At 27.5% G+C, this 26283-nt stretch overlaps 1 protein-coding gene across 6 annotated transcripts; it reads left to right on the top strand.

Moving 5' to 3' along the window:
• The first annotated feature begins 1102 nt into the window (after window positions 1-1102).
• On the top strand, window positions 1103-26283 carry LOC119599966 (rho-associated protein kinase 1). Of its 6 annotated transcripts, none has more exons than XM_037949934.1 (11): window positions 1103-1393; window positions 3501-4438; window positions 17855-18000; window positions 18248-21121; window positions 21217-21371; window positions 21436-21555; window positions 21879-22069; window positions 22143-22336; window positions 22395-22500; window positions 22564-22797; window positions 23774-25287. In XM_037949934.1, exons 2-11 carry the CDS (start codon window positions 4407-4409, stop codon window positions 23859-23861), a joined length of 4140 nt encoding a protein of 1379 aa, XP_037805862.1. In that variant the 5' UTR covers window positions 1103-1393; window positions 3501-4406; the 3' UTR covers window positions 23862-25287. The 6 variants fall into 6 exon arrangements, with proteins under 6 accessions (XP_037805862.1, XP_037805859.1, XP_037805861.1 ...); XM_037949931.1 differs by having other exon boundaries at window positions 3317-4438; XM_037949933.1 differs by having other exon boundaries at window positions 1103-1610.

The following is a 26283-nucleotide window of genomic DNA, read 5'->3' as shown; positions in this document are numbered from 1 at the left end:
ATTGAAGCCTCAAAAGCGCTGTTATTGAAAAAGCCATAAGAATCATTTTACAATGTAATAAACATCGATGTTAAATGATGGATTTTTTAATAAGTAAAATGATATTTATATACATATGTATGTATGAACTGTTAATTTTGAAAGTAGTGTGACTCCACATTCCAAACAATGGGTTTAAGGATAACTATTCAAATTTTTAAGAGAAAATTATAAATTAGAGAATTGTGGTATATTCCATTCAAGTTTGTAATAAAAGTTTTATGTAATCTGAACATTTTAATACATTTTAGAACACATATGTAAATTGCAAATTGTCTTTGGCACACATCTTTTTAAAAACATTAAAATTTAAAACCTTCTACATATATCTCATTTCAACCATTGGACTCACGATACTTTCAAAATTAACAATTCATATACGTAAATATGTCCCTTTTATGCCTGTTTATGTACAAGAAATTTATTTAAAATAATACACATTTATTATATTTTGTTCCGTTATGTAATTTTTCATGAAAAATAAAACAATAATAAATAAAATCCAATATTTTATGCGTATTATTTGAATTTAAACATACAAAATGTGTTGTTCAATAATACGAATTTTTCGGTATTACGAAAGGGCCTGACACTATATAATTCGTACTAGTGGACGTCCACTGTAAATCTCATTTTCTATAGCTTGTTTCAAAATTTCAAACGAAAAAAAATATTTCTAATTGAATTTTATTTGATAAATCTCAATTTCAATTGGCCTTCTCTGAACTTCAAGTGAAAAATTTTCATTCGATTGGGCTTTTTTTTGAATTTCAAATGAAAAATCCAATTTTCTATTGGGCTTTTCTGTATTTCAAGTGAAATTCTCAAATGGAAAAGATAGATCGTTTTTCGGTATTCATAATATAAAGTTTTATTTTATTATACATATATGATAATTTTCAAAATCCCATTATTTAAACAAATTCTTTCTTCATTTTTTCTTTAAATATTCGGGCTCACGTACAGCTGAAAACTTAGCTGGCTTACAGGCGATTTTAAGCCGCCGCCATAAGTTTTGTAGTCAGCCGACGAAACCTTTGGTGTCAGCCGCCAACGACCTTAATGTTTATCGGCGCAGGACTCTGTCAGCGACGTTCAACGCGAATTTCATTCATTTCGTTGTGATTTTTCACTAAAATTTTTATAAAAATTCATAATAAATCTTTAAAATTCTTAAATCTAAACAACAAATAAATGAAATTTAATGCCGAAACATGTAAATAAAACATTTAAAACAAATTTTTACAAGTGCAAAAATAAAGAAAACATAAATTAAAATATTGCACATCAGCAACAAGATCACACAATTTTTTTGTCTTAATTTTTTTCTACGGTGGAGAAATAAAAAAAGAAGGTTGAACAAAAGTTAAAGCTAAGCTAGTTCACAAAGAAATTTGTATAAAAAATAATTTTTTCTAAAAAAATGTATTAAATTGTGATAAAATAGAATTTAGCTATTAAATATATATATAAAGTGTGCGAAGTATAAAAAAGAATGTTACAAAATGTTACGGACTTTGGAGTGTAAGAGGAATGTGTAATGAAGAAGAAAAAAATTAATAATATAAAAAGTAAAATAAATACAACAAAACAAAAAGTGTTCAACAGTCAGTCATTTTAAAATTTATTTTTGTTCATTCCCAAAGTTCTTTTTTATTATTTTGGTTAAGTAGTGTATGTTGTTGTTTTTGTGGTTTTTCTATAATAAAAAAAGACAAGTTGTTGCTTCTTTAGGCCGCACTTTGTTGCTGGCGAAAAAACAGAAGAAAAATAAAAAATAATCATAATAAAGCAGCAACAGCGGCGCCTGCCACCACCACCAACACCATTCACTCACTCTCTCACTCCCTACTACCAATAATCAACCAACCAACCGCTACTGTTGTTAACCTCCAGGTGCATTCATACAAAAATATAAAACACACAAAAAATTAAACAAAAAGAAAAATATATATTTTAAAAATTCTAATTTATTAAAAAAAAGTATTAAAGTGTTGTGAAAGACATTTTTTGTTGTTTTCTTTTTGTGCTTTAAATTCGCAAAAATATTTTGCTGACTGCAGGTAAATATACTCGAACACGACACACACAAACTTACAGACAGAAAGACATCCATGCAAACATTTTTAGACAAATAAATCATAAGTTTTTTTTTAAGATTTCTACTTCATATTTAATAAGTTAAATTAAATCTTTTTAAATATTAGCTATTTATGTATGTGTATACATATTTGAATATGTTTTGGCACAGAGGAAGTTTACGTTTATTATAATCTGTAATTTAAATAATATAATACTTCTGCAAATCTATTTTTCTGGAAATTTTTTAGTTGAATTTAAAATAGTGTATTCTCTGAAAGTTATTTATATACATTCCAAAAATATATTTTTAAATTCTACGTAAACAAGTTTTATAATTAATATTTAATTGTGACTGGTCCTTAAATGGAACATAAAAATGTTTGTAATAAATAAATTACTCTACAATATTCTAAAAGATCTGTTCATAATTGATTCGAGTGCACATAAAAGGACTCATCAATTATAGATCGATTCAAAATTTCATGTATCGTCCCTCAAATCAAAAAATTGATTCATTGTTAACAACTTTCCCGGTCGGCCCATAATTGGTCATAGGACCTACATTTCTTAAATAATTTTCCTTAAAATCATTATAAATGACCTTACAAATAATAAATAAAAATAACCACTCTAGCATATAATTGAATAAGTATATAAATTGTTATTATTTTTTGCAGAATTTTTGGATAATTCTCATTCGCTTTTAAACGGAATACACATTATTCTTCAGCTGATAATATTTCTAAACGAAACTGTTCAGCAACAATAAAAAGGGACTTGTTGGCACAACTCCGTCAGTGTGAAAAGCCACATTGAAATGCTTATGTTTATGCTTTGAATTACTGTTACTGATATCAATATAAAGAAAGATAAATCGTCGTACAGACGAGCGGACATACAAAATTATCAAGTAAAAACTAAAACCAACAATATGTTTTGAAAGACATCGTCCATTCGAGCAACCAGCACTCACCTGGAAACCCCAAACCAAATAACGATACGGTAAACAAACAGTAAAAGAATAACACACAAAATAAAAGACAATAAAACGAAGAAGAAATAAAACGAAAGAAGAAAACAACAAAAAATGAAACTTTGTTTTCAATTACTAAACATATTTATTTAATAAAAACAATTTAAACAAACAACATACACACAAAACCTAAAAAAATAAATAAATTTCAAATCGAAATAGATAAAAAGTACTTAAAAAACATAATAAGCAAAAATAAAATTAAAAGGCAACAACAACAGCGTTAGAGAAAAATACTAATAAACAAACACAAAAATACTCAAATAAAATAAAAAATTAAGCAATAGAAGGAGACTAATCAGACCCTCTCGTTCATATAGTAGTTTTTGTTATTTGTTATTTGTAGAAAAAGGCAACACAAAACTGTAATAAAATTTGGCAATAGAGCAAACATTGGCCAATAATAACAACAAAAACTGTACCCAGAAAAAAGTCACGATCAAAACAATTGTTGCTGTAACAAAACGAAAAACCTTAGAAAAGTTTTAAAGTTTCTTGGCCAAAACAAAAGTTGGAGACAAAATTTGAAACAAACCTAAAAGAAATAAGGAAGAATCATTGAATACAATAAGCAAAGATAGACAGAAGAAAAAACCTTTTGTCCTCATCATCATCGTCATCACCAACAGCAAAAGCCTCATCATTGAATTGATAGCCTTTTAAAACGGAAAAAACATTAATTGGCATTGATAGTTTTTTTTGCTGTTGTTTGGTTATTGTTGCTATTGTTGTCTTTACAAATCGTCTAAACTCCTACAATATAAACCGCAGCATCAGCAGCAGCAACAGTAAGAAAAAACCAACCGCAATACAGCAACAACAATATTGTCATTATTTTCTAATAGTGCCAAACAACATTGACATTACTTACAATATCAGCAACAACACCAACAACAACAACAATAATAACCTAACAATTCAAGCTTTAAAGGAAATAAGGAAGAGGGAATCAGTATCAACATCAGCGTCTTGTGACTGTGTTTCTTATTAGTTAAACAAACATCACTACTTTTTAATGTTGTCCATTTCATTTGAAAAGCTGTCAACAGCTTTTTATTTGTACATTTATTTTGGCTAAAATTGTAGTTATAATATCAACAAAAGAAACCCTACAAGAGATTCTTTAAGTTACGGAAAATAATAACAAACTTTCTTCCAAAATTTTGTACATTTACATTAAGAAGTAATAGAAACGCTGCGCTTATTCTTATTGGAATTTCACATCGAATTTTACAAAATTTCTATATAAAATATGGCGAACTTAGATGAGGATCGAAGGCGAAGGTAAGTTGTTATAATTTCTATTTACATATTGCAAGTATTTTAATATAAACAAGCTATTCCAACCATATGATATCCTGAAATAATGGCAGAAAACGATTAAGATTTTTAAAAAATTTATATTGAATTGTACTATCATATCAAATGTTAATATATCAAGATCATAACGATATTTTGAAATTTATTTATTGAGAAAATTTACTATATAGAATTGCAAACCTTTAATATCATCATCCAGAAAGAATCTAATTGCTGTTGTATAGCTTTATCAAAACCTAACTATTTGGATACTAAACAATAACGCAACATATTATATTACATTATAAGTTTAGATGGGATTCTAACCGCCATTTTCCAGGTTGTTGGCTAAATTATGGGTAAATACTGGATAAATACATTTTTAATTACCATTATTGGGTATTTATAAGTATGTATCATTTTAAATAAAAAATATCGTGTCCTAAAGATCAAATATTGGACAAATCTATCACACATAGGTGTGAGAATCTTTTCTGTTATATAAATCTTAAAAATCGGTCCATTTTTTGTGAAAAATGTTTATTTTTCGATTGAAAATTTGGTTTCGAAAACATTTGCAAAATACCCATTTTTGCAAAATTTTCCCTTTTAACGGAATATTTACCAATAAGTTAATTTCATAATTCCAATTTTGAGCAATTATCATTACCATCCAATCCTGAATAAAATTGACTTTATTTTGTGCATTAGTACGAACTCTAATATTTATTATGATGAGACCTTACCTTGGAAATTATTTGCTGCTTTGTTCGTTTTATTTTAGAAATACATTCTAAAAGTAGTTCCATATTTATTCCTAAATAAAGTACCAATTTAAATTATTAATAAATTTCATTAAAATCAATGAAATATTCTTTAATTACCTTAATATTATCTTCAATACTAATAATTTAAATATTAAATACAAAACTTTGCATCTAATTTTATATTGTTTTAATAATTTGCTTTTTTGCGTTGAAACGTTTACACTATTCAAGTCAATTTTCTTAATAAACTTGTCTTAAAAGTGAAAAATTATATTTGCCATATTAAATGACACAGCTCACACACAGAAACACAATTCTAAACATCGATACGATACGATTTGACCGTAATGCAATACAGGCTCATACCAAACCAAGTGATTTTTAAAAAATTTATTTAATATTTCGTGTTAAAAAACATCAAATATTACATAGATTATTTTTTGTTTGCTGCAGCAAACTAAAACTAAACAAGGTGTTGAACATTTGGGTGTTAGAATTTCAATTAAAAAAACAACAATAACAATGTTTTAATAATAAATTACAACAATATCTTTCGTATAATATGTATCACAAATGAACAACAAAATGTGCGTAACAACAATTAATTATAAGCCTAACGAATATATCACAACTATGATTGATTTTTATTTTTACAAAATAAAAAAAATATCAAATTAAATAATATATAAAATCTTAAAGTAGCATCTAAATTTGTTAAAAGGTGTTTTTGTTAACAAATTTTTTTCTAATGGCAAAAGTTTGCAAAAAAAAACATTAAGATTGTATTTATGTGTTAAAAATTTTCAAAATAACAACAACCGAAATAATTTATTAAAATAATAGAACCAAATAAATATACATGCATATATACAAAATGGACAAAAAAAAAAACGCATTTAAAAACAATTTTAAGTGTTGAGCTGCTTTTAATAATGACAAGCGAGGGAACAAATACATTTCTATATTTGTAGTCTCTTTAAAAAGTCTATAGATTCTGTGTTTTGTGTTTTTGTTGCTGTTATTATTATTTCTAATACATATTGTATCAATCACCATTACATTTTGGTGTTTTTTTTCATCCAGCCAGCTAGCCAAGCAGTCAACTATTCAACCATCCATTTGTGTTTAGAAATACAAACTATAATTATTGTTCTGCTTTTGTCGTTTGTTAGACGGACGGTCGGTCGGTCGTTCAGTCTGGTCTGTCTATTTAACATTTATTTATCTAACGGCCGGCTTCAGCACATATTGTTGTTGTTATTTTTATTTTTAATATATTTTTGTTGTCTTTGTCTAAAGTCCGTCCATCAGACAGCCTCTCTATCTAGCATCATTTCATTTTAAAATGACACTGACTTTGCCTTTTTGTTAAATATTTGCCATTTTTTCATTAAAATGTTGATAGTTTTTTTTTTTGTTTAATTTTTAAAGCAAAACTATTAATTTTTGTTTTTCAAACACGAATTTACGATTTGTTAGTTGGTTAGTAAAACTATTTTTATAGATATGAGACTATGGCAGATGATTAGACAGAGATTATCTTTAGGAAACATTTTTTTGCGTATTTAGCATTAATAAACATTTTTCGATATGAATTTTATTTATTAGTCTATAAGGCTGGATTGTAGTCTAGACGAGAGCCAGGAATATAGTCTATATTCTATATTATTGTCTAGACTAGCATATAATTTTGTCTATAGTCTTGTTTATGGACTATTTTCTTGTCTTGTGAACTAGAGTTTAATCTACAGTCTGGACTATTGACTAGTAGTATATAATCGGAATTATGGTCTGGTCTATGTTGTTGTAACAGTTCCGTTGTTGATGGAAGTTCTTCAATTTGGAAAATACTTCCAGTTGATACAGGTGCTACTGAGTTAACAATCTTAGTCCAATTGTGAATCGGTTCGTCACGAAGAGAATTTAATAAATAGTCAAAAAAAAAAAAAAAAAAATAGCTTAAACAAAATTACTGAAGTAGAATTCCTTCCAAAAGTTTTTAGATATCCCAACATATCATATCTGTAAATATTTTAAAATAAAAATTCTGCCAAATTATTGAGTAGAGTATTTATAGAGTCGTTTTAAACTGTCATTAAACTTGTGAAGCTCATTAATAATATTGATGTTTGGATATCATCTAAGTATGTATGTGTGTGAGTGTTTTATGAAAAACCATTAGATTTTGTACACTGTTATTGCTGGTGGTGCTTTTTGTTTTATACATATTGTATAAAAATGTATTTTTGTCTAAACATTAATTTTTCACTATCGTCAGCAATTTAAAAGAGTCAATCGTCGTCGACATCTTTAGAATACTGAAAAACACTCAATCACACGCAGTACAAAACAACAGATTCTGAACAAACAAATTAAAAAGAAATAACAACAATCTCTCTATTATTAATGATAGATATTACATCATTACAGTTTAACCAATAACTTGTGGCGGACAGAGTTTGGGGCTTAATGTGGTTGCTGGTGGATGGTTGATAAATTGAAGTGTGAATGCGAATCGTAAGAGCGTATGGTTGTTTGATTATTTTTGTTTAAATAGATATAGCAAAAATTAACGCCATTGTCACTCATTCATTGATTCATTTACTTGCTTACCCACAATATAATAAACTCTACACACATTCAACGATGTATATAGTTTAACGGACAATATATACAGTCGGCCTGCCAGCTAACCCAACCATTCATACAATTCAATCATTCATTCATGCTCCATGATAGTTTGTTTGTTGGGTCAGTGAAGTAAAGCTCTCTTTTTCCATGAAATATAAACCGCAATGATACAAAATACACACGATCACTTCGTAAGCAACAGTAAAAATCAAACTTTAATACGATGAACTACGTCAACTTAGAATTGGAAGCAACAAAAGCAGATTTGGAATCAGCAATAGAAATCGAAACAAATATTAAGAATGTGAAAAATAAACGAAAACGTTCTACAACTCTTTTTATTTTAGCAGCAATTTTTGTGTTTAGAATTGAACTGCTCGCTGATGACTCTTAGTCACAGTGATAGATTTCATTTAAACAAAACGCGTACGTAAAAAGAACAAGAACGTGTGTGTTGTGTGTGTTCCTTCTTAATTCCGATTCGTGTATTTTCTAATTTTCTTTTATGGCCCTCTGAAAAAAAATCAACAAATAAATTTTAATTTTTAACGGTTGTATTTGCGTATTAGTTTATTTCTGTTTTTATTTATTTGTCTTTTTAAACCGACACGATTTTGTGGTCATTTTTAAACTCGTGCTTTAGAGTTCAAAGACATGCTGTTGTTAAGTCAAGCAAATAGTTAAAGATGGAAATACAAAAAAAAATTATTAAAATTTGACAAAAATGCGTTACAAACCTAAAATATTCCTATTAAAATTATCAATAAATGAATGATTAAGTGAAATTTTTAAATATTGTTTGTTTTTAAAAATTACAAAAAATAATTTCAAACATATTATTGTAATTGTTGCTAAATTATGCTGCCTTCAAGTGATCATTATTTGCGGTAATTGAATATTTTAGTTTTTTTATAATACTAATAAAATGTAAAATTGATATGCAAAAAACATGCCATAAAACTAAATATTAAAAGTTTATCCATTGAAATATTTCGTATTAAATAATTCATAATATTTTTAATTTAAAATTAAAATGACATTTAATAAGTTTTACAATTCGGACTGTTAATTTAAATTTAAAAAAATTCTATAAATTTATGATCTAACCTAAATTTTTTTTATTTTAGATGAATTTAATTTTAGATTTTTATTTAGATGAAATTCAGCAATTTATTATATTTAGAATTGAAATTTTGATACAAGTGTTAGAACCTATAGTCCAAAGTCATATACGTATTCATATTCGACATTTTATAACTTGGACCTTATAAGGAAATCTGAAATTCAGAAAATATTTCCCGCATTCAACTTACTCAAATTATTCTAAATATAAATTATGACCTTGAAAGGCTTAATAAGCCTAAACTGATAGTAAGTTTTCTAAATATTTTTTATTGCTGAATATTGTGATTAATTAGGTTTCTTGATCCTTCTTTCCTAGGAAAACAATTCGGTTAAAACTTCATTTTTCCTCTCTTTCTTTTCTTTTTGTTTTCTTTTAGTGTTTTGTTTCTCTCTCATTGCATCTTCACATTCTACAAAGGGAATCACAATCAACCTTATGATGGACTAAACTAATTTTTAAATGATAACTATTTTCATTACAAATATACTTTCATTCATATCACCTCAATTCAAACAAAAAATACTATAAATTACTAAAAGGAGATTTAAACTTTTCAATCGTTTGAAAATATGTAAACGCCTCACATGTTTCAGTTCTGTCGATCCCAAATATGTTTAATTGTTTTTTCGTGTTAAAGAAAATTGTTTTGTTTTTTTTATTATTTACATAAAAAAAACTCGTAGAATATTTTTAATTACTTGGTTGGCTGTTGATTTAGTCACACTTTTTAATTAATAAAAATCAAATTGTTCACCCGTTTCTTGTTCTGCTGAGTGTTGTTGTTGTTTTTAAAACGTTTCATTATCGTTTCGTTTCAATTAAATACATACAATTTAATTTTTGTAATATTTAATTAAAATGCGTTCTATGTCGTACTCATTGGTATTTTAAAAATTTATTTTGTATTTTTTTGTAGTTTTTTTGAAATTGCCTTTTTTTCCAGTTAAATTATTGTATGGCGGCTCATTAGTTTTTGTAGTTTTATTTATTTTAACTACTTATTTTATTTTTATTTTTGTTGTTGTTGTTGTTAATTTATATTATATTTAATGTTTTTCTGTATTTGTTGTTTAATTATTATGTATTCCCGAGATCACGAAATTACTTAATTGTTAATTATTTGAAAAGTGCCTGATTGTCAACTTGCCATTTCGTGTGTGTTTGTTTGAGTGTTTGCAATTATTGCGTACAATTTGAAAATTTTAATTAACAAAAATTGTAAACTTTTCAATCATGCCATCTTTGTTTTTATTTTAGTTTTTTTTTTTTTCAATTGTTTTTATTTATTAGAAAACTGCTTAATTGCAAATTAACAATTTTGATTCTTAACGCATTTTGCTCGTAATTTATGTCACATTAATAAAACAATTGAAACAGAAATATGTTTTTATAATTCCAACTGAATGTTTGTCTCACTTAATGAGGTGTTAATTAAAGGTGTTAAATTTAATTAAATATTACTTAGCGTTTAGAGCTTTAGAGATTAATCGCTAAGGATATAATTCAGAGGGGATTTTGTTGACAACAATAGACTAAAGTTTTGAGGTTTAGGGATTTTTGTTATTATTTCTGTATTATGTCTAGAAGATCTCGTTCAACTTAACTTATTTTCTATAAAAAATTTATTACTTTTATTGTTTATTATTATTTTTTGTTTATAAAACTTACACATACCATATGTATAACCATGCGAATAAAATGGAAATATAAATAAAATAAATAAATGTGTAATATAAACCTACAAACGCATACATTAAGTTATATTGTCTTTAAAATTATTTACATTTTTCAAATGATTAAAATATTTTTAAAAAAGAAGTCACACAGTCTACAACGTTTACACAAGCTGAAATTAGAATTCCGAATAGATAAGAAAAATACACGTTTAAATTATTTCAACAAAACAAACCTACGATAATTTGTGTTGGGAAAAAACAATACGAAATGAAACTTTAAACAATTAATTTTACAAATATAAATATGTAGTTACAATAATTAAGGTCAATGATGTTTTCAAAAGATTAAATATTTCCTAGATTCATTTGATTATATTTGGCCAATTTCTTTTAGTATGAACGTGTCTGCTTTAAGCACTATGCATGAGCGAAAACAATTTTAGAACTTTCTCATGTCTTTAATGGAGACAGAAATTGGAACTCGAATTTTTTAAAGAAAATTTTTTAAACATTTTTAAATGCTGTTTAAATAATCTCCAGATCATGTAAATTCTTAAAGTTTGTTTACGAAAATTCGAATTTGTTGTAATGTTTTTCCATAAATCGATTTATTTTGTTACTGTATTTATTTTGGAAATGGTGTAAAATATTTTAAATTGTAATTGTATAGACAAATGTCGCCCAAAGTCAAAATCTATAATGTCTAGTTTCTAACAAAATGGCACACATCATTTTTTATAAATTTAAAAATAATACGTTGTATTTCAGAAATTTAATATTCCCAAAAATGTCATAAACAAAATATTTCTATTTTCATTATGGTCAACACTGGTCGTCGCATGACAATTTAATAAGAAACAAATTTATTTGCCAAAAACAAATTCTACACTAAATTTAACATTTTCGTTAAACAACAATTTTTTTATTATTGTTGTCGCCAAAATACTCACTCCTTAACAACATATTTATTTAATTTAATACAGAAATATATGTATATCTACATACCCTCATACATCATTATCATCATCATATGAAAGTATCTATGTATAGTAAATCTATTTGTTTAAAACCGTATGTGCTTATTTTTACAATTTGATTTTTGTTTTTTTTTTTTTTTTGAAAATGTTGGTACGTTCGTTTGGAAATAAAGTGTGACAAAAGCAATACACAAATTATTATTATGACGTTTAAATGTCAAAAGAGGAGGGTGTATTCTAAGTAAAATTAAAATACATTATATTTTAAAAATTTTATATTCTATTTAATATGTTGCTAACTTTTTTTTAAGATTTCTCTCTTTTTTTGTTTGAAATATTTAAATTTACTTTTTTAAATGTTATAAAACTCATGCGGACGGAAGTGATTTCTTTCTGTTAAGTTTATATATACATATATTTTTGCAAGACATTAAATTTAAAACAACAACGATTTTTAATCGTATTATACAAAAGACGTGACCAACTATATTTGAGCTTTTGCAATAGTTAAGTCTTTTAGTGAATTCATTAATTACTTTTCAGTTTTGTTGTTAACTATTTAAAAAGTAAATATTTAATTCATATTCATAATAACTGAATTTTTATGTTAAATTGATTTTGAAATTAGAAATTTTAACTCCAATCCAGACAGAGAAACTTCATTTTAAAAATCTGGTAAAACATCTCTACAAATATAAAGTAAGAGAGAGATAAATTTGTGATTAAATTCATCTTCAGGATTCAGAGTGAATGCGCCATATTACAGGCTGAAAGAAAAACATTAAACTGGCTATGACATCGCAGAGTACTCAACAGATTCGAATATTTACCGACAGTCAAACTGCAGTCAATATCCTATAATGTGTATAGCAAGTTTAACCACCTGGAATGTCAGTCATCCTAAAACAAGATGTTGCATATACATATAGCCAAGATTGAAAGGGAAACAAACGACAAATCTTCTAAAACTAATTCGTTCTAAACTTAGCAATGTGATTGCTGTAATCACAGGACCCCAGGATGCATGTGAACTTGATGAAAGACCCCATTTTGTTGTTATTGCCATCCCGGAGAAAAAAGATGCTACCAGTACCTCTAGTCTGCCGGTACTATAAACTGGTGATGATCAAAAGTATCCTCGACTTTCCTTTGGAATAATTTGACATGTGGTCGAACCGGAGAACCACATAAACTGGTAACACGGAGGGCAGAGTTTCGGACTTTGTCATGGTTATTGGAGAGGTCCCTTCGGGTACACGTGGTAGTTGTGGTTTAACGCCAAATTTTCGGGAAGAGAATGTCGATTAAAAGGCTGATGAACGGTCTATAATTAGGGATAAGTTCGGTGATGTTGCCGAAGTTAATATATACCCCACAGAGCAGTGATTGTGGGACTAAGCGTTGGAAATGAGTTAGTGTTAAGTGTATACAGAACTTACCCACCCGTATACCTAGAGTGAGTGTACAAGATGTTGTTCTCTATGAGTGTGTCTAATGAATGAGAAGTGTGCTGGGTTGAATGGTGGTTAATGAAAGGTATCTTATACAAGTGATACCATTGGATTTTCCTTCCTTTTCCAGGTATGTTCAGGGTTTACTCTCTTCATACCAGATTTACCACAGTGTATTCTCTGTGAGTAAGAACAAGTCTTCGGCTTATTTGATTGATTTATGTTTTGGTCTACCGAATACGTCTCTAGGTGCTGTTGCCGACTCAAAAGAGGCCATTCCATTTGTATGGTTGTAAACGGATGTGATGTTTTTGCATCTCGGAACTTAAGGAAACGGGAAAGCAATAGTCAGTTATTAGATAGATCGGGTACCATGTACAAAAATTGCGTGTAAGAAACACAAAGGGGCGGTAGTGAGTCTTCTAGTCAGCTCTCCCAGTGGTACCTCGTAGAAGTTCTCATAATGACGACTTCTTGGAAACATCGTTAGGTTCCATATTTTTGTTATTATAAGAACAATCTTTTGCCATTTGCTTATCTTTTTTAAATAATTTATTTCGTTGGTCTCATTTTTTATTCTTAAAATCCCACAAAGCAATCAAGAACATAATAGCAGATGTTCCAATATTGTGGATGAAAATAATTGCTCAAAAACCGCAATTAAAACTTATAAATAAACCAAATATCTTTGGTTGTTTTGATATGTATTTTTTAAATAAAAATTACTATTATTATAAAGCTTTTAATAAGTTTTATTTTAATAAATAAATACAACTTTAGATAAATTGTGTATATTTGACTTAATGCGGGACGCTCGCATATACAAATACCTACTTAAATAAGTACTTACAAATAGGGAGTTAAAGAGTTGTTTTGTTTTACGCACAACATTGCTCACACAAAACACGAAACTGGGATTCTTGTTCGTTAAGTACAAGTTATTACCGAGTTTTTGTGGAGCTTGTAAGTAAAAATTATATACATAACTATGTAATGGAAAAGGTAACTAGTTCGTTCTCTAGAAAATCCTTCAAATTAGCAAAATGTTTATTTGTTGAGTACATTGTATTCATACGTCACTACAATACCGATCATTCATCATTTATAATGATCACACTATAATATGCATTTTATTACTGTTCGTTTTTGTTTAAAGTCAAGGCTTTTGTTTGTGTATTTCTTTTTTTTTTATAAAATAATTTTAATTTGCCATTGATTTTCTTTAAGTTTATAAAAGAATAAAGAGTCTCTTTACCAATGTTTTATAAACAACAACAAAGAAAATGTTTTTATTATTAATAAACAAATCATAAATTTTCCCAAAAAAAGTAAGGAAAATTTGCTTGCTATCGTTGAAATATTTATTATTTGCATTTTTTTTATTAAACGTTCCTTAACTTTTTTATCTATTCAATTTATTTTAAATAGTAAAAAAACATTAAAACAAATATATATTTATGTAAACAAATTTAATAAGAAAAGAAGGTGCAAACGAATTAAATAAATATTGTTTCATCAACTTAACGTTTATTATGATTCATCATCATACTGTTTTCTAATTTATTCAAATAATTTATAAAATAAATATACATTTGGTGTCATTCTAAACCGTTTTAATATACATATAGTGGAAATATGTTTTAGCTTTGTTCGCGTATTAGTCAGAGTTTTTTTATTTCAGTATGATTGTTGTATAAAAAAACTAATTTTGTTTATTTTTAGTAAGATTTTAAAGAAACAAATACCAAATTTGTAACTTAGTTGGAATTAGTCCTCGAAGCCTGAATAGGCTTCAATTTGCTATTTACATATTTATCTAAGTCCAGTTTTTTTAAATTCCTAAGATGTCTGTGAAACAAACAAATTTAGCTTTTTGTAAAAATATAAACAAAAATTGAAAACAGCTGTTTATACAAAATAAATATAGAGAAGTACAAAAAATTAAGCGGAAAACAAAATTTTTGCAAATATAAAATTGGAATTGGTTTAAAAAAAGAAATAAAAAAAAAAAAAAACAAATTTTTTTATAAGTAAATACAAACAACATTTTTTAATATTAAGTCAATCTTATTTGATTATTTTTTATACCCTACACCACTATAGTGGGGAGTGTATTATGCGTTTGTGCTGATGTTTGTAACCAAAGAATATAAAGAAATTGGGGCTTGTCAGTTGGTACGTAAAGGAGTTGTCATTCGGTACCTAACTCTAAGTATGTATTGGTAGAATTTTTGTATTAGTATTGGAGCTCCAACCACTTTCACCACACTTTCCAAACATACATACTTGCATAAAATCGTACATACAAATTTTAGGAAAAATAAATAACATTTAAATTTCTACATTCGCAGATTTTTTAATTTATTTTGCCCACATCTAATCAGTAAACATTTAATGAATATATTTTTCGGACTTAAAATCTCTTTTTTTGCAAAAAAATAAGTTTATTTTAAATAATTTTTTCATTTTCAATACCAAAATATGCAACTTTGTTTTGTCAATTTTAATTTCAACACTCAAAAATTAATTGTCAAAAAAATTAAAAAAATATTTTTTTAGTTTGTGAAAAATAAAAATATTTCGGATTGTTAAATGCGATAAAATTGTGTAAAAAATTAAAAAATAGTTATGTGTTTGTGAAAAAACGTCGTTCAAGCCCTATTATCCCGGTATTTTCGCGAAAAAGTTTTGAAGTATTGTGAGAGAATTGAGTTCTCACAAGTGTGTTGAATTTACACAGAACTCGTCTGTGAAGAGAAGGAAATGTTATTGTTGTAAAACAATGTCATAGTCCAACTTCTTACTATTCTTTGTTTGTAACACTCAAAAATATTGGTCCTATAGCCACCATAAAGTATACCAATCTGCTCAAAATCATTTTCTGAGTCGATTTAGCTATGACCGTCTGTCCGTCCATCTGTGTTTCCATGTAAACCTTGTTCGCACGCTACAGGTCGCAATTTTCAAGATAATTTGATGAAATTTGGCCCCTGACCCCATATAACCCCTCTTTTAGAAAATCTCTTTCCAACAAATTGTTAAAATATTTCTGAATTAAGGTAAAAATTACATTAAATGCTTTTTTATTAAAAAAATCAACATTTTTAACATAATCACTGGTGTAGAATCATATGATCGGCATTGCCCGACTATAAAATCTTACTTGTGTTTGTCATATGTTGACAAACATATATCAGTAGCTTTTATTTAATAAGATAAATAATACAAAGTATTTCGAAGTTAAAAAATCAAAATTTTTTAAACATTTTCAACTAAAAAAAACAAAAAATAACTAAATGTTGATTCCCTTCATGCATCTTTTAGGTATCAATTAGAAGAACTTAATAAATAACTGTTAAAGTAAATAGCTGAGAAACTGCTGGGGTAACTGATACGTTACCAAAAACTGACTCGATCGACTACTTTGTACAAGCTACCATACTGACTGACTTCTTATATTCTATTTAGGATTGATAGATTTCTATTATTTTGACTATTATCCAATTTTTACTACTATTCCACTTTTCTGTTTAAATACCGTCTGGAAAAAACTAAATTTTTTATTTACTCATTGAAAGATAAACAAATTATCAATTAAATTATAATGTTTTTAATATTAAAAACAATTTTAAAGGAATTTAATTAAAAAAATTCATTCTTATGTATCATTTATTTTTTATTTAACCATTTACTCACCATTGTTCAAATAAATAAATAAAAACAATTAACATGAATTTTATAATGCGTAGACTTTTTGACAACAGTTTTTTTTTAATGACGTATAAATTGCTTTTTTCTAGATAAAATATTAATTCAGTTTTAATTAAAATATAAAAGGGGAATTTTAAGAGAAATTTGGCAGTGCTATTAATACTATTAAATGTTAAATCATTTCTTTTATAAATTCTTAAGAATTATATTTTCTCATATTTCATATAAATATTATAAATAGTTCTAATATTACATTACGTCATTTTGCCTTTAGCTCCCTTTTTTTTCTGTGACACCTCCCTGTAATATAAAATGTGGGCTTGTATATGCTTAAATAGTTTTGTTTTTGGTTTTTAGCACGTTTTTTTTCGTACTACAACATTTTCCCGTACTGCTGATGAATTAGTAATCAAACATATTTATTTAATTTTTTTTTTAATAAATTAATTTTTATGACATGAATTCTTCATTTATCGATTTTTTATTTATTCTTCTCTTTTTATTTTCTACTTCTTTGGATTTGTTTTCTTACAAGCTGATAAAATTCCATTGGTTGACTATACATACTCAAACAATTATAAGCAAAGTAGTCTAAGTCAAGAAATTAGAGAAATATAGTGTACGAATAGTATAACATTAAAATCTCTACACTATAAATAATCCATGTCTAATTTTACGAAAAAAAATCATAATATTTAAGAATATTTCATTTGTAATATGACCATTTTTTTTTTAATAAAATTTAATTTGTAATTTGGAAAAGGTAAGATTTTTGTAAAAAAAACACTTAAATGGAGAGCCATGTGGAGAAAAATTTTCGTAGCAAATTATTTCATGATATTCAAGAAACTTTCTTGTATTTTACGAAATTATTTTATTCAAGGGAAATTTAATTAAAATTTTATAACTAAACTTCTCATTATTGTAACACTCTTTGATCATTGAATTAGATAATAATTAAATTATCATTTAATTTTATTTATTTACGCTTTCATTTATGTTTTGTTTATTTATTTGTTCATTTAATTATTATTATATATTTTTATTTTGTTTTTATTTTAGGACTCATGTGCTAGAGCAGGAGATGCGTAATCCATTTAGTATTTGCAATGTAGACTGCCTGCTAGACACAGTGACCGCGTTGGTTTCCGACTGTGATCATGAATCATTGAAACGCCTCAAAAATATAGAACAATATGCATCAAAATGTAAGTAAATTGAATTTAATATCGAATGTTTCGTTGTGTTTGTTATCTTTATAAATTAATTGTTTACGTTAAAGAGCAATAAAATTAAATGAAAACATTATCATATTAAAATGTAAATAAACAGTGTTTGGAAAAAAATTAAATTGTAATATTTTGTAATTTATAAAAGAAAATAAAAATTTCAATATTGGAATTTCAAAATTAAAGACGATTATAAAATTGAATTCTAAATTTATTTCTTTTGCAGACAAGCCACTCGCACAACAAATCTGCCAACTGCGCATGAATGTGGAAGATTTTGATTTTATTAAAATCATAGGTGCCGGTGCTTTTGGTGAAGTACAATTGGTTAGGCATAAATCCTCCCGTCAAGTGTATGCTATGAAAAGACTTTCAAAATTTGAAATGATGAAACGACCGGATTCGGCATTTTTCTGGGAAGAACGTCATATAATGGCACATGCCAACTCTGAATGGATTGTTCAATTACATTTCGCTTTTCAGGATAACAAGTATCTGTATATGGTTATGGATTACATGCCCGGTGGTGATATAGTATCATTGATGTCAATGTATGAAATACCCGAAAAATGGGCCATATTCTATACAATGGAAGTGGTTTTGGCGTTGGATACCATACACAATATGGGTTTTGTGCATCGTGATGTAAAGCCCGATAATATGTTACTGGATCGTTATGGTCATTTAAAGTTGGCTGATTTTGGTACTTGTATGCGTATGGGCTCTAATGGTTTGGTGGTATCCAGTAATGCTGTAGGTACACCCGATTATATAAGTCCTGAAGTCTTGCAATCCCAGGGTGTGGATAATGAATATGGCCGTGAATGTGATTGGTGGTCTGTGGGCATTTTCCTTTACGAAATGCTAGTGGGTGATACTCCCTTCTATGCTGATTCTTTGGTGGGCACATATGGCAAAATTATGGATCATAAAAATTCTTTAAGTTTTCCGGCCGAAGTAGAAATTAGTGAAAATGCTAAAAGTCTTATACGAGCCTTTCTCACAGATCGCACTCAAAGGTTGGGTCGTCATGGCATAGATGAGATTAAGCAGCATCCATTTTTTCAGAATGACACTTGGAGTTTTGATAATATTAGAGAAAGTGTTCCTCCTGTAGTACCAGAGCTTTCATCTGATGATGATACCAGAAATTTCGAAGACATCGAAAGAGATGAGACTCCAGAAGAAGTATTTCCCATACCCAAGAATTTTGATGGTAATCACTTGCCATTTATAGGTTTCACCTACACGGGAGATTATCAGTTGTTGTCGAACAATGACACCGTCGACGCTGAGGCTAAGGAAAACAGTACAAATATTGCCAATCACAACCATAGACATAGACCTTCTAATTCGAATGAAATAAAACGTTTGGAAGCATTACTCGAGAGAGAACGTAATCATTCCGAAACATTGGAGAAACAAGACAAAGCCTTGAGACAACAATTGGAAATTATTACAAAACGTGAAGCCGAATTACAAGCTATGTCTTCCGAATATGAAAAGGATTTGGCTATAACGCAACACAACTATAAAATTGCTTTGCAGAAGTTTGAACAGGAGATTGAGTTACGCAAGAAAACTGAAATTCTTTTGGCCGAAACGCAGAAAAATCTTGACAACGAACAGAAAATCCGAACACGTGAAATGAACAATAATCAACATCATAACGAAAAAATAGTTACGCTTGAAAAGCAATTAAAAGAAATGGAGGAGAATTTCAAAAATGAAACCGAAAATTCTCAAAAACTAAAGAAACAAACAGCGGAATGGGGTTTGGCCAAACAAGAGCTCGAAGCTAAAATAGCTCAAAACCAAGTAATGCTGACAAGCTTGCAAAATCAAAAGGAAACTTTGCAGCAAGAAGTAGCCGAACTTCAAGCTCAATTGGCACAGGAGAAAAATTCACGTTCTCAATTAAAAGAACTGCAGAAAGAAACGGAGAATAAATTACAAACCATTTCGAATGATTTAGAGAGAGCCGTAACAAGAGAACAACAAGCTTACGAAGACAATCGAGTATTAACAGAGAAAATTTCCGATTTAGAAAAATCCAATGCTAGTTTAGATTTTGAATTGAAAGCAGCCCAGGGTCGGTACCAGCAAGAAGTTAAAGCACACCAGGAAACAGAAAAATCACGTATGTTAAGTCGCGAAGAAGCCAACCTACAAGAAGTTAAAGCTTTACAAACCAAACTTAATGAGGAGAAGTCGGCGCGCATTAAAGCCGATCAAAATTCTCAGGAAAAGGAAAGACAATTAAGTATGCTCTCTGTAGACTACAGACAAATACAACAACGTTTGCAAAAGTTGGAGGGTGAGTGCCGACAAGAGGCTGAAAAAGTTACGGTATTGCAATCACAACTGGATCAAGAACATACGAAAAAGAATTCATTACTCTCCGATTTAAGCCTAAAGAGTTCAGAAGTGGCCCATCTAAAATCCCGAGAAAATCAATTACAAAAGGAATTGGCTTCTCTTAGAGAAAATAAACGTAAACATGAGGAAGACATGTCCCAAATAAAGATTGCTCTCAACAAGGAGATCCTACAAAAGAAAGAACTTCAAGATCAACTAGATGCCGAACAAATTTTCTCCCGCCTTTATAAAGCACAAGCTAATGAACACCGTGAAGAAATTGAGGAAAAATCTCGCGAAATACAAGATCTTAAAGAGGAACGTGTCTCACTTAAACATCAAGTACAAGTAGCTGTGGCTCGTGCCGACTCCGAAGCATTGGCTCGTTCTATTGCCGAAGAAACTGTAGCGGATTTGGAAAAGGAGAAGACCATTAAGGAATTGGAACTTAAAGACTTTATGACCAAACATCGCAATGAAATATCCGCCAAAGATTCTCTTTTGGCAGCAGCTAAAGATGCTGAAGCCGATTTTATTAAGAAAATTAATCAAAAGAATTCCGAATATGATGATTTGATGCAACAGAATAAGAAATTGCAAGAAGAAATGGCACAGGTGAAGACAACGAAGGAAGAGGAAATTGTTAAACTCAAAGAGAAATGGAAGAATGAAATGCTTTTGAAACAGGTGGCTGTTAATAAATTGGCCGAAGTTATGAATCGTAGAGATACAGATTTGCAAAGTAAGTGGATCATCAGGTTACCAATATTTTATAAAATTATGCAGTTAAAATTTTTCTACGAAAACTTCTATTCAATAATCTCCTCTCTATTTTAGAACAAAAAGGCAAAACACGTTCATCCGCCGAATTGCGTAAGAAAGAAAAAGAAATGCGTCGTTTACAACAAGAAATGCAGCAAGAACGTGAGAAATACAATCAATTGCTACTTAAACACCAAGACTTACAAAGTCAAGTCATTGAAGACAGTCACGTGAGTTTCCAATTCAAATACAACTTCATTTTTAATATTTACATATTTCATTACACTTTTTCAGATTAAACAAAAACTACAAATGGAAATTGACTGCAAGGCCACAGAGATTGAGCAACTGCAATCTAAGCTCAATGAAACTGCATCACTATCATCAGCCGATAACGATCCCGAAGACAATCAAGTGTGTATACGTTTCATCTTAAGACAAAATATTCATTTATTTATTTTTTGTTTGTTTAATATATCATACAAAAACCATCTAATATTGTTTCTAACTTTTTCTCTATTTCTATATTTTTACAATTTACCTTTTGGCCCATCAACTTCATGCTCATCTAAACAAAACAAAAAAAAATTTCATCTTCATTTAAAAATAAAATAAAAAACTAATTAATCATGTGAAACTACTGTTACATACACTGCAATATCACTACTACTACTATTGCTCTACTAACGTGTCCTTTTTATGTATTTGCGTGTGTGTGTGTATTTAAAATTGTATAGAATTCATCCTTACTTTCACTTACACAGGATTCGGTATTCGAGGGCTGGTTAAGTGTGCCCAATAAACAGAATATAAGACGTCATGGATGGAAACGTCAATTTGTGGTGGTATCATCACGTAAAATTATATTCTATAATTCTGAAATTGACAAACAGAATACCATTGATCCTGTGCTAATATTAGATTTAAGGTAAGATTGTTGTTTGTTGAATGTTTTAATATTAGTTTAAATGACTTGGTTTTTTTTCTTTTGATAACTTCAGCAAAGTGTTTCATGTAAGATCAGTAACTCAGGGTGATGTTATAAGAGCCGATGCCAGAGAGATACCACGAATTTTCCAATTGTTATACGCCGGTGAAGGAGAAGCCCGCCGACCCGATGAACAACAACAATTGGATATAAGTGTGCTTAGAGGTGGTAATGCCGAAGAACGACCAGGATCCATAATACACAAAGGTTTGTTGCTGTTGAAGTGTAAAGAAGTATTAACCTATTAAATGATAATTAATTGTAGGCCATGAATTTGTGCATATTACATATCATATGCCCACTGCTTGTGAAGTGTGTCCTAAACCCTTGTGGCATATGTTTAAACCACCAGCGGCCTATGAGTGTAAAAGGTAAGTTTTTTGTTTTTTTTTTTTAATTAATAATTTATTAAATTCATAATATGTTTTTTTTAGATGCCGCAACAAAATCCACAAGGAACATGTTGACAATAATGATCCCTTAGCCCCTTGCAAACTGCATCATGATCCTCACAGTGCGAGAGAAATGCTTTTGTTAGCTTCCAATACCGATGAACAGAATTTATGGGTATCACGTCTCTCTAAACGTATCCAAAAATGTGGATATAAGGCGAATTCCTCATCTAATAATAATAGCAATAATACCGATGGTAGTAAAATATCACCAAGGTGAGACTTTTTTTAAATACTAATACAAATTTATACGTATTTGGGTTCTTTTTAAAGTGGTTTATATCATTTTAATTTCATTACTGGTAGCTTAGTTAATTCTAATAAGAGAGAGAAACTACTTCATGTTTAATATGATTATTAATAATGCTATTAAAATTTATTTTTAATTTATTGTGAAATGATTTGCTTAAAATTTCAAAATAGAAATTAAAGTAATTTTAAATGCAATTCTTTGTTCACTCCTTGTATTGAAGATTGAATTAAAATTTAAACATATTTTAAAATGTATTGTCTGAAATGTCGCAGAAAAGTCCAGTGATATTATTTACTTGAGTTTGATATGGGACTTTTCAACAGTTCTCTGTATAAAATGTTATCCAAGTACTCAGCAAAACCATAACTTAAATCCAGAAAGAAGTGGAAATTACTACTTAAAAAAGTCATTAGAAGCAGTGGTTTTAACACAGGCCTGTCATAGAAGGGATGACCCTTTTCGATACCTCTTTATTACTTCTGTAGTCAAATGTAATTAGGCAATTTGCAATAATTCTTTAGAATGCCTTGTTGCAAATTTATTTAAACTGGAGTAGTTTTTTTCTATTTCATTTTATAATTTTTCATATTTACAATTATTTAATAAACTAAATATTATTCTCTTTTTATTATCATGCTTTATGTGTGTCTAATAATGATTTAAAAACGAACAAAAACATTTACTAAACAAAAACATGAAATTGGTAATTTAATGTCTTATTAAAACAAACATCTTTTTTTTCCTGTATCTTTTTCTTTGTGTGTGTGTGTGTCTCTCTTAAAAAATATCAATGCTCGTAACCTCCATCATACTACTACATCCATTGCTGATCCTTAAAAACAAAAACAAACATATTAAATAAAACGAATACGAAAACAAATTTGCAAAATAAAACAACTACAAAATCATATAAAATTAAAATAAAAAAAAAAAAAACAGCCAATCAACACGTTCCAATTACAAGCCATATGCAGTTAATGTACAAAGATCAGCTACGCTGCCAGCGAATTCATCATTAAAACAGTGATTTATAATGTTTTATTATTATTTTTTAATTTTCTTAAAAATTTAACTTTAGTTTTATTAATTTTTTTAATTTAAATTTATAATCTCTAATTTCTGCTGTTTATATTTATATTAATCTGTAACAGAGTTGTTTTTCATTTTAAGTTGCTTCTTTTGTTTTTAATTTAAACTAATAATTTTTGTTTTTTCTCTCCCTCGCTCACATAATAAATAATTTAATAATAACGCTATTAATTTTTTAATTTTGTTTATCTGTTAATTATCTTATTATTATTATTATTTCCTTTGTGTTTATTAAACCAAAAACCTTTTTATTTTTGCTAAATAACTTAAACTTATCATTATAACATTTACTAAAAAAAAGAAGAAAAGAAAAGTATGTACTTTAAAAAAGAAAACCTAAAAAATAACTTTTATCTCTTTAAATTATTGCTCTAATTTATCAACAATATAATCAACTGAAAGATGTTAAAAACAGAAACATTATTAATTTTTAAACATATTTTTTTATAAACATTTTATAAAGTAGCTTTTATGTTTTTTTTTTATCTAAGGAAAGAAGAAGTATAATTTAGGCACTAAAGTGTAACTTAAATGAGAAAAAATAAGATATTTTTTATTTGTATTTTATTTTTATATATAAAAATTTATTCTTAAGCAATTGCCAAAACTCTTAAAAGAGAGCCAATATAAAAAAAGAAAAAAATCTTGAAAAAAATCAATAAAAATTTTAAAAATAATAAAAAATTACAAAAAAAAAAAAAATACAATACTTATAATTAATTAGTGTATAAATTACTACATATCCTTTATTATTCTACCCCCTTTACATTTCTGGCAACTGTTTTGTATTAATTAAATAACGAAACATAACCAACTATAGGAAAATATTTAGCTTTGGCAATGAACTAAGAAGAGATTTGAAATATTTTTGAGAAATTTCAGAAAAACAAATAAACTTTACAATTGCAGCAAAAATTCTCGACTATAGACAAGATTATAGAAAACTTATAGCCTCGTCTTTAGACAGAACTATGAATTATCATCTACAGACAATTCTATAGTCTCGACTCTAGACAATATTAGGTTTGTTTGGATCAGTTATAAAAATGATTTGTATATTCGGTAAAGTTTAGTATAAAGATTTATTTCTTTAATAACAATTTAGTTTTTCATACTCTACTGTCTTACTTTAAACTAATCTTTACATCTATAACACTTTTTCAAACATATTTCAAATCTTTCTAGTTTAAAAAACATAAAAAAACATTTCTATTCACTTCTCTATCTCTTAACTATTTTTTTTAATAATTTTATATTTATGGCATAATTTGTTCTTTAAAAGGAATAAAAAAACAAGAAATAATTTCATACCAATGTTGCAACTAATAATTCCATACTTAAAAGTATCAAATATGAAAATTATACTTATACATTTCAATTAATATTAATTCAAATTTAAGTATTATGAAAAAAAAATATATAATTTTTGTTTTGTTAATTTTAATTTTATTTTGTATTATTTTTAAGTTTTATTATTTTTGTACATTTTATTTTAATTTTATATTTTTCCTAATTTATTATTTTATGCTTTTAGTTTTCCAAAAAAGAAAAAACAAGAAAAAAATTATTCAAGTCAATTAAAAAACGCTATCATTCTCGATTTAATTTGTGTACTCTTCATTTGTATTTGAGTTTAATTTTAAATGTAATAATTTTAATTTTATTATAATTTCTTTATTTAAAAATATGTCTACAACAACCATAATAAGAATAATAATAATACTTTAAAAATAAAGAAAACCCAATAAAAAATATAATTATTTTGTAAAAACCAACAAAAAACATTAAAATATTAATCATTTTTTTTTATTATGCTTTTGTTTTATTTTGAATGGCTGGACTTTTTATTTTCACTTACATAATTGTTTTGTTGCAGCTTGTTGTTGTTTCTGTTACTGTTCGAGTACTATAATAATATAATTTAGTTAGTTTTTTTTTAAATAAATAAATAAATCATTTCGGTGTGAGTGTTTGGTTGTGTAAATATTTTAATTTAAACTTTTAATTTTGCAGTCGTTTGAAAATACTTCGACATCAATTATCTGTACAAAAATCTTAGCAAACTTCCTTCTACAACTCCAACGGCTTTATCGTTTACTACACAACTTTCAACACGTTTAAGTAATCGTTTGCTCAACAGTTTTATACGACGTTTTCGTAATAAAAGAAACAATGATTAAATGATTGAATGAACTAAATGATTAAATCAATTAATAAACTATATAAAAAATTTTACATACTATAAACAAACTATTTCTATTGTTTCTATTTGTTTAATTAAAATTACGAATTTACTTAGTTTAGTCTTTAAGTGTGTGTTTTTTTACTTTGTTTACTTAAATCTATAAGTTACATTCCTA

This window comes from Lucilia sericata, unplaced genomic scaffold (assembly GCF_015586225.1).
Source record: "Lucilia sericata isolate MDLA Ls3-8-SP2 unplaced genomic scaffold, ASM1558622v1 Contig000097F_arrow, whole genome shotgun sequence".
Classification (NCBI taxonomy): Eukaryota; Metazoa; Arthropoda; class Insecta; order Diptera; family Calliphoridae; genus Lucilia; species Lucilia sericata.
The sequence above is the reverse complement of the archived record's forward strand: the minus strand, read 5'-3'. Positions and strand labels throughout refer to the sequence as shown.

What these genes read in the sequence shown, in the direction of transcription:
- LOC119599966 (XM_037949934.1), top strand. Translation starts at nt 4,407, where the DNA reads ATGGCGAACTTAGATGAGGATCGAAGGCGAAG. An exon ending in TAGAGATACAGATTTGCAAA is followed by an intron (nt 21,122 to 21,216) that starts GTAAGTGGATCA and finishes TCTCTATTTTAG; the next exon opens with AACAAAAAGGCAAAACACGT. An exon ending in AAGTCATTGAAGACAGTCAC is followed by an intron (nt 21,372 to 21,435) that starts GTGAGTTTCCAA and finishes ACACTTTTTCAG; the next exon opens with ATTAAACAAAAACTACAAAT.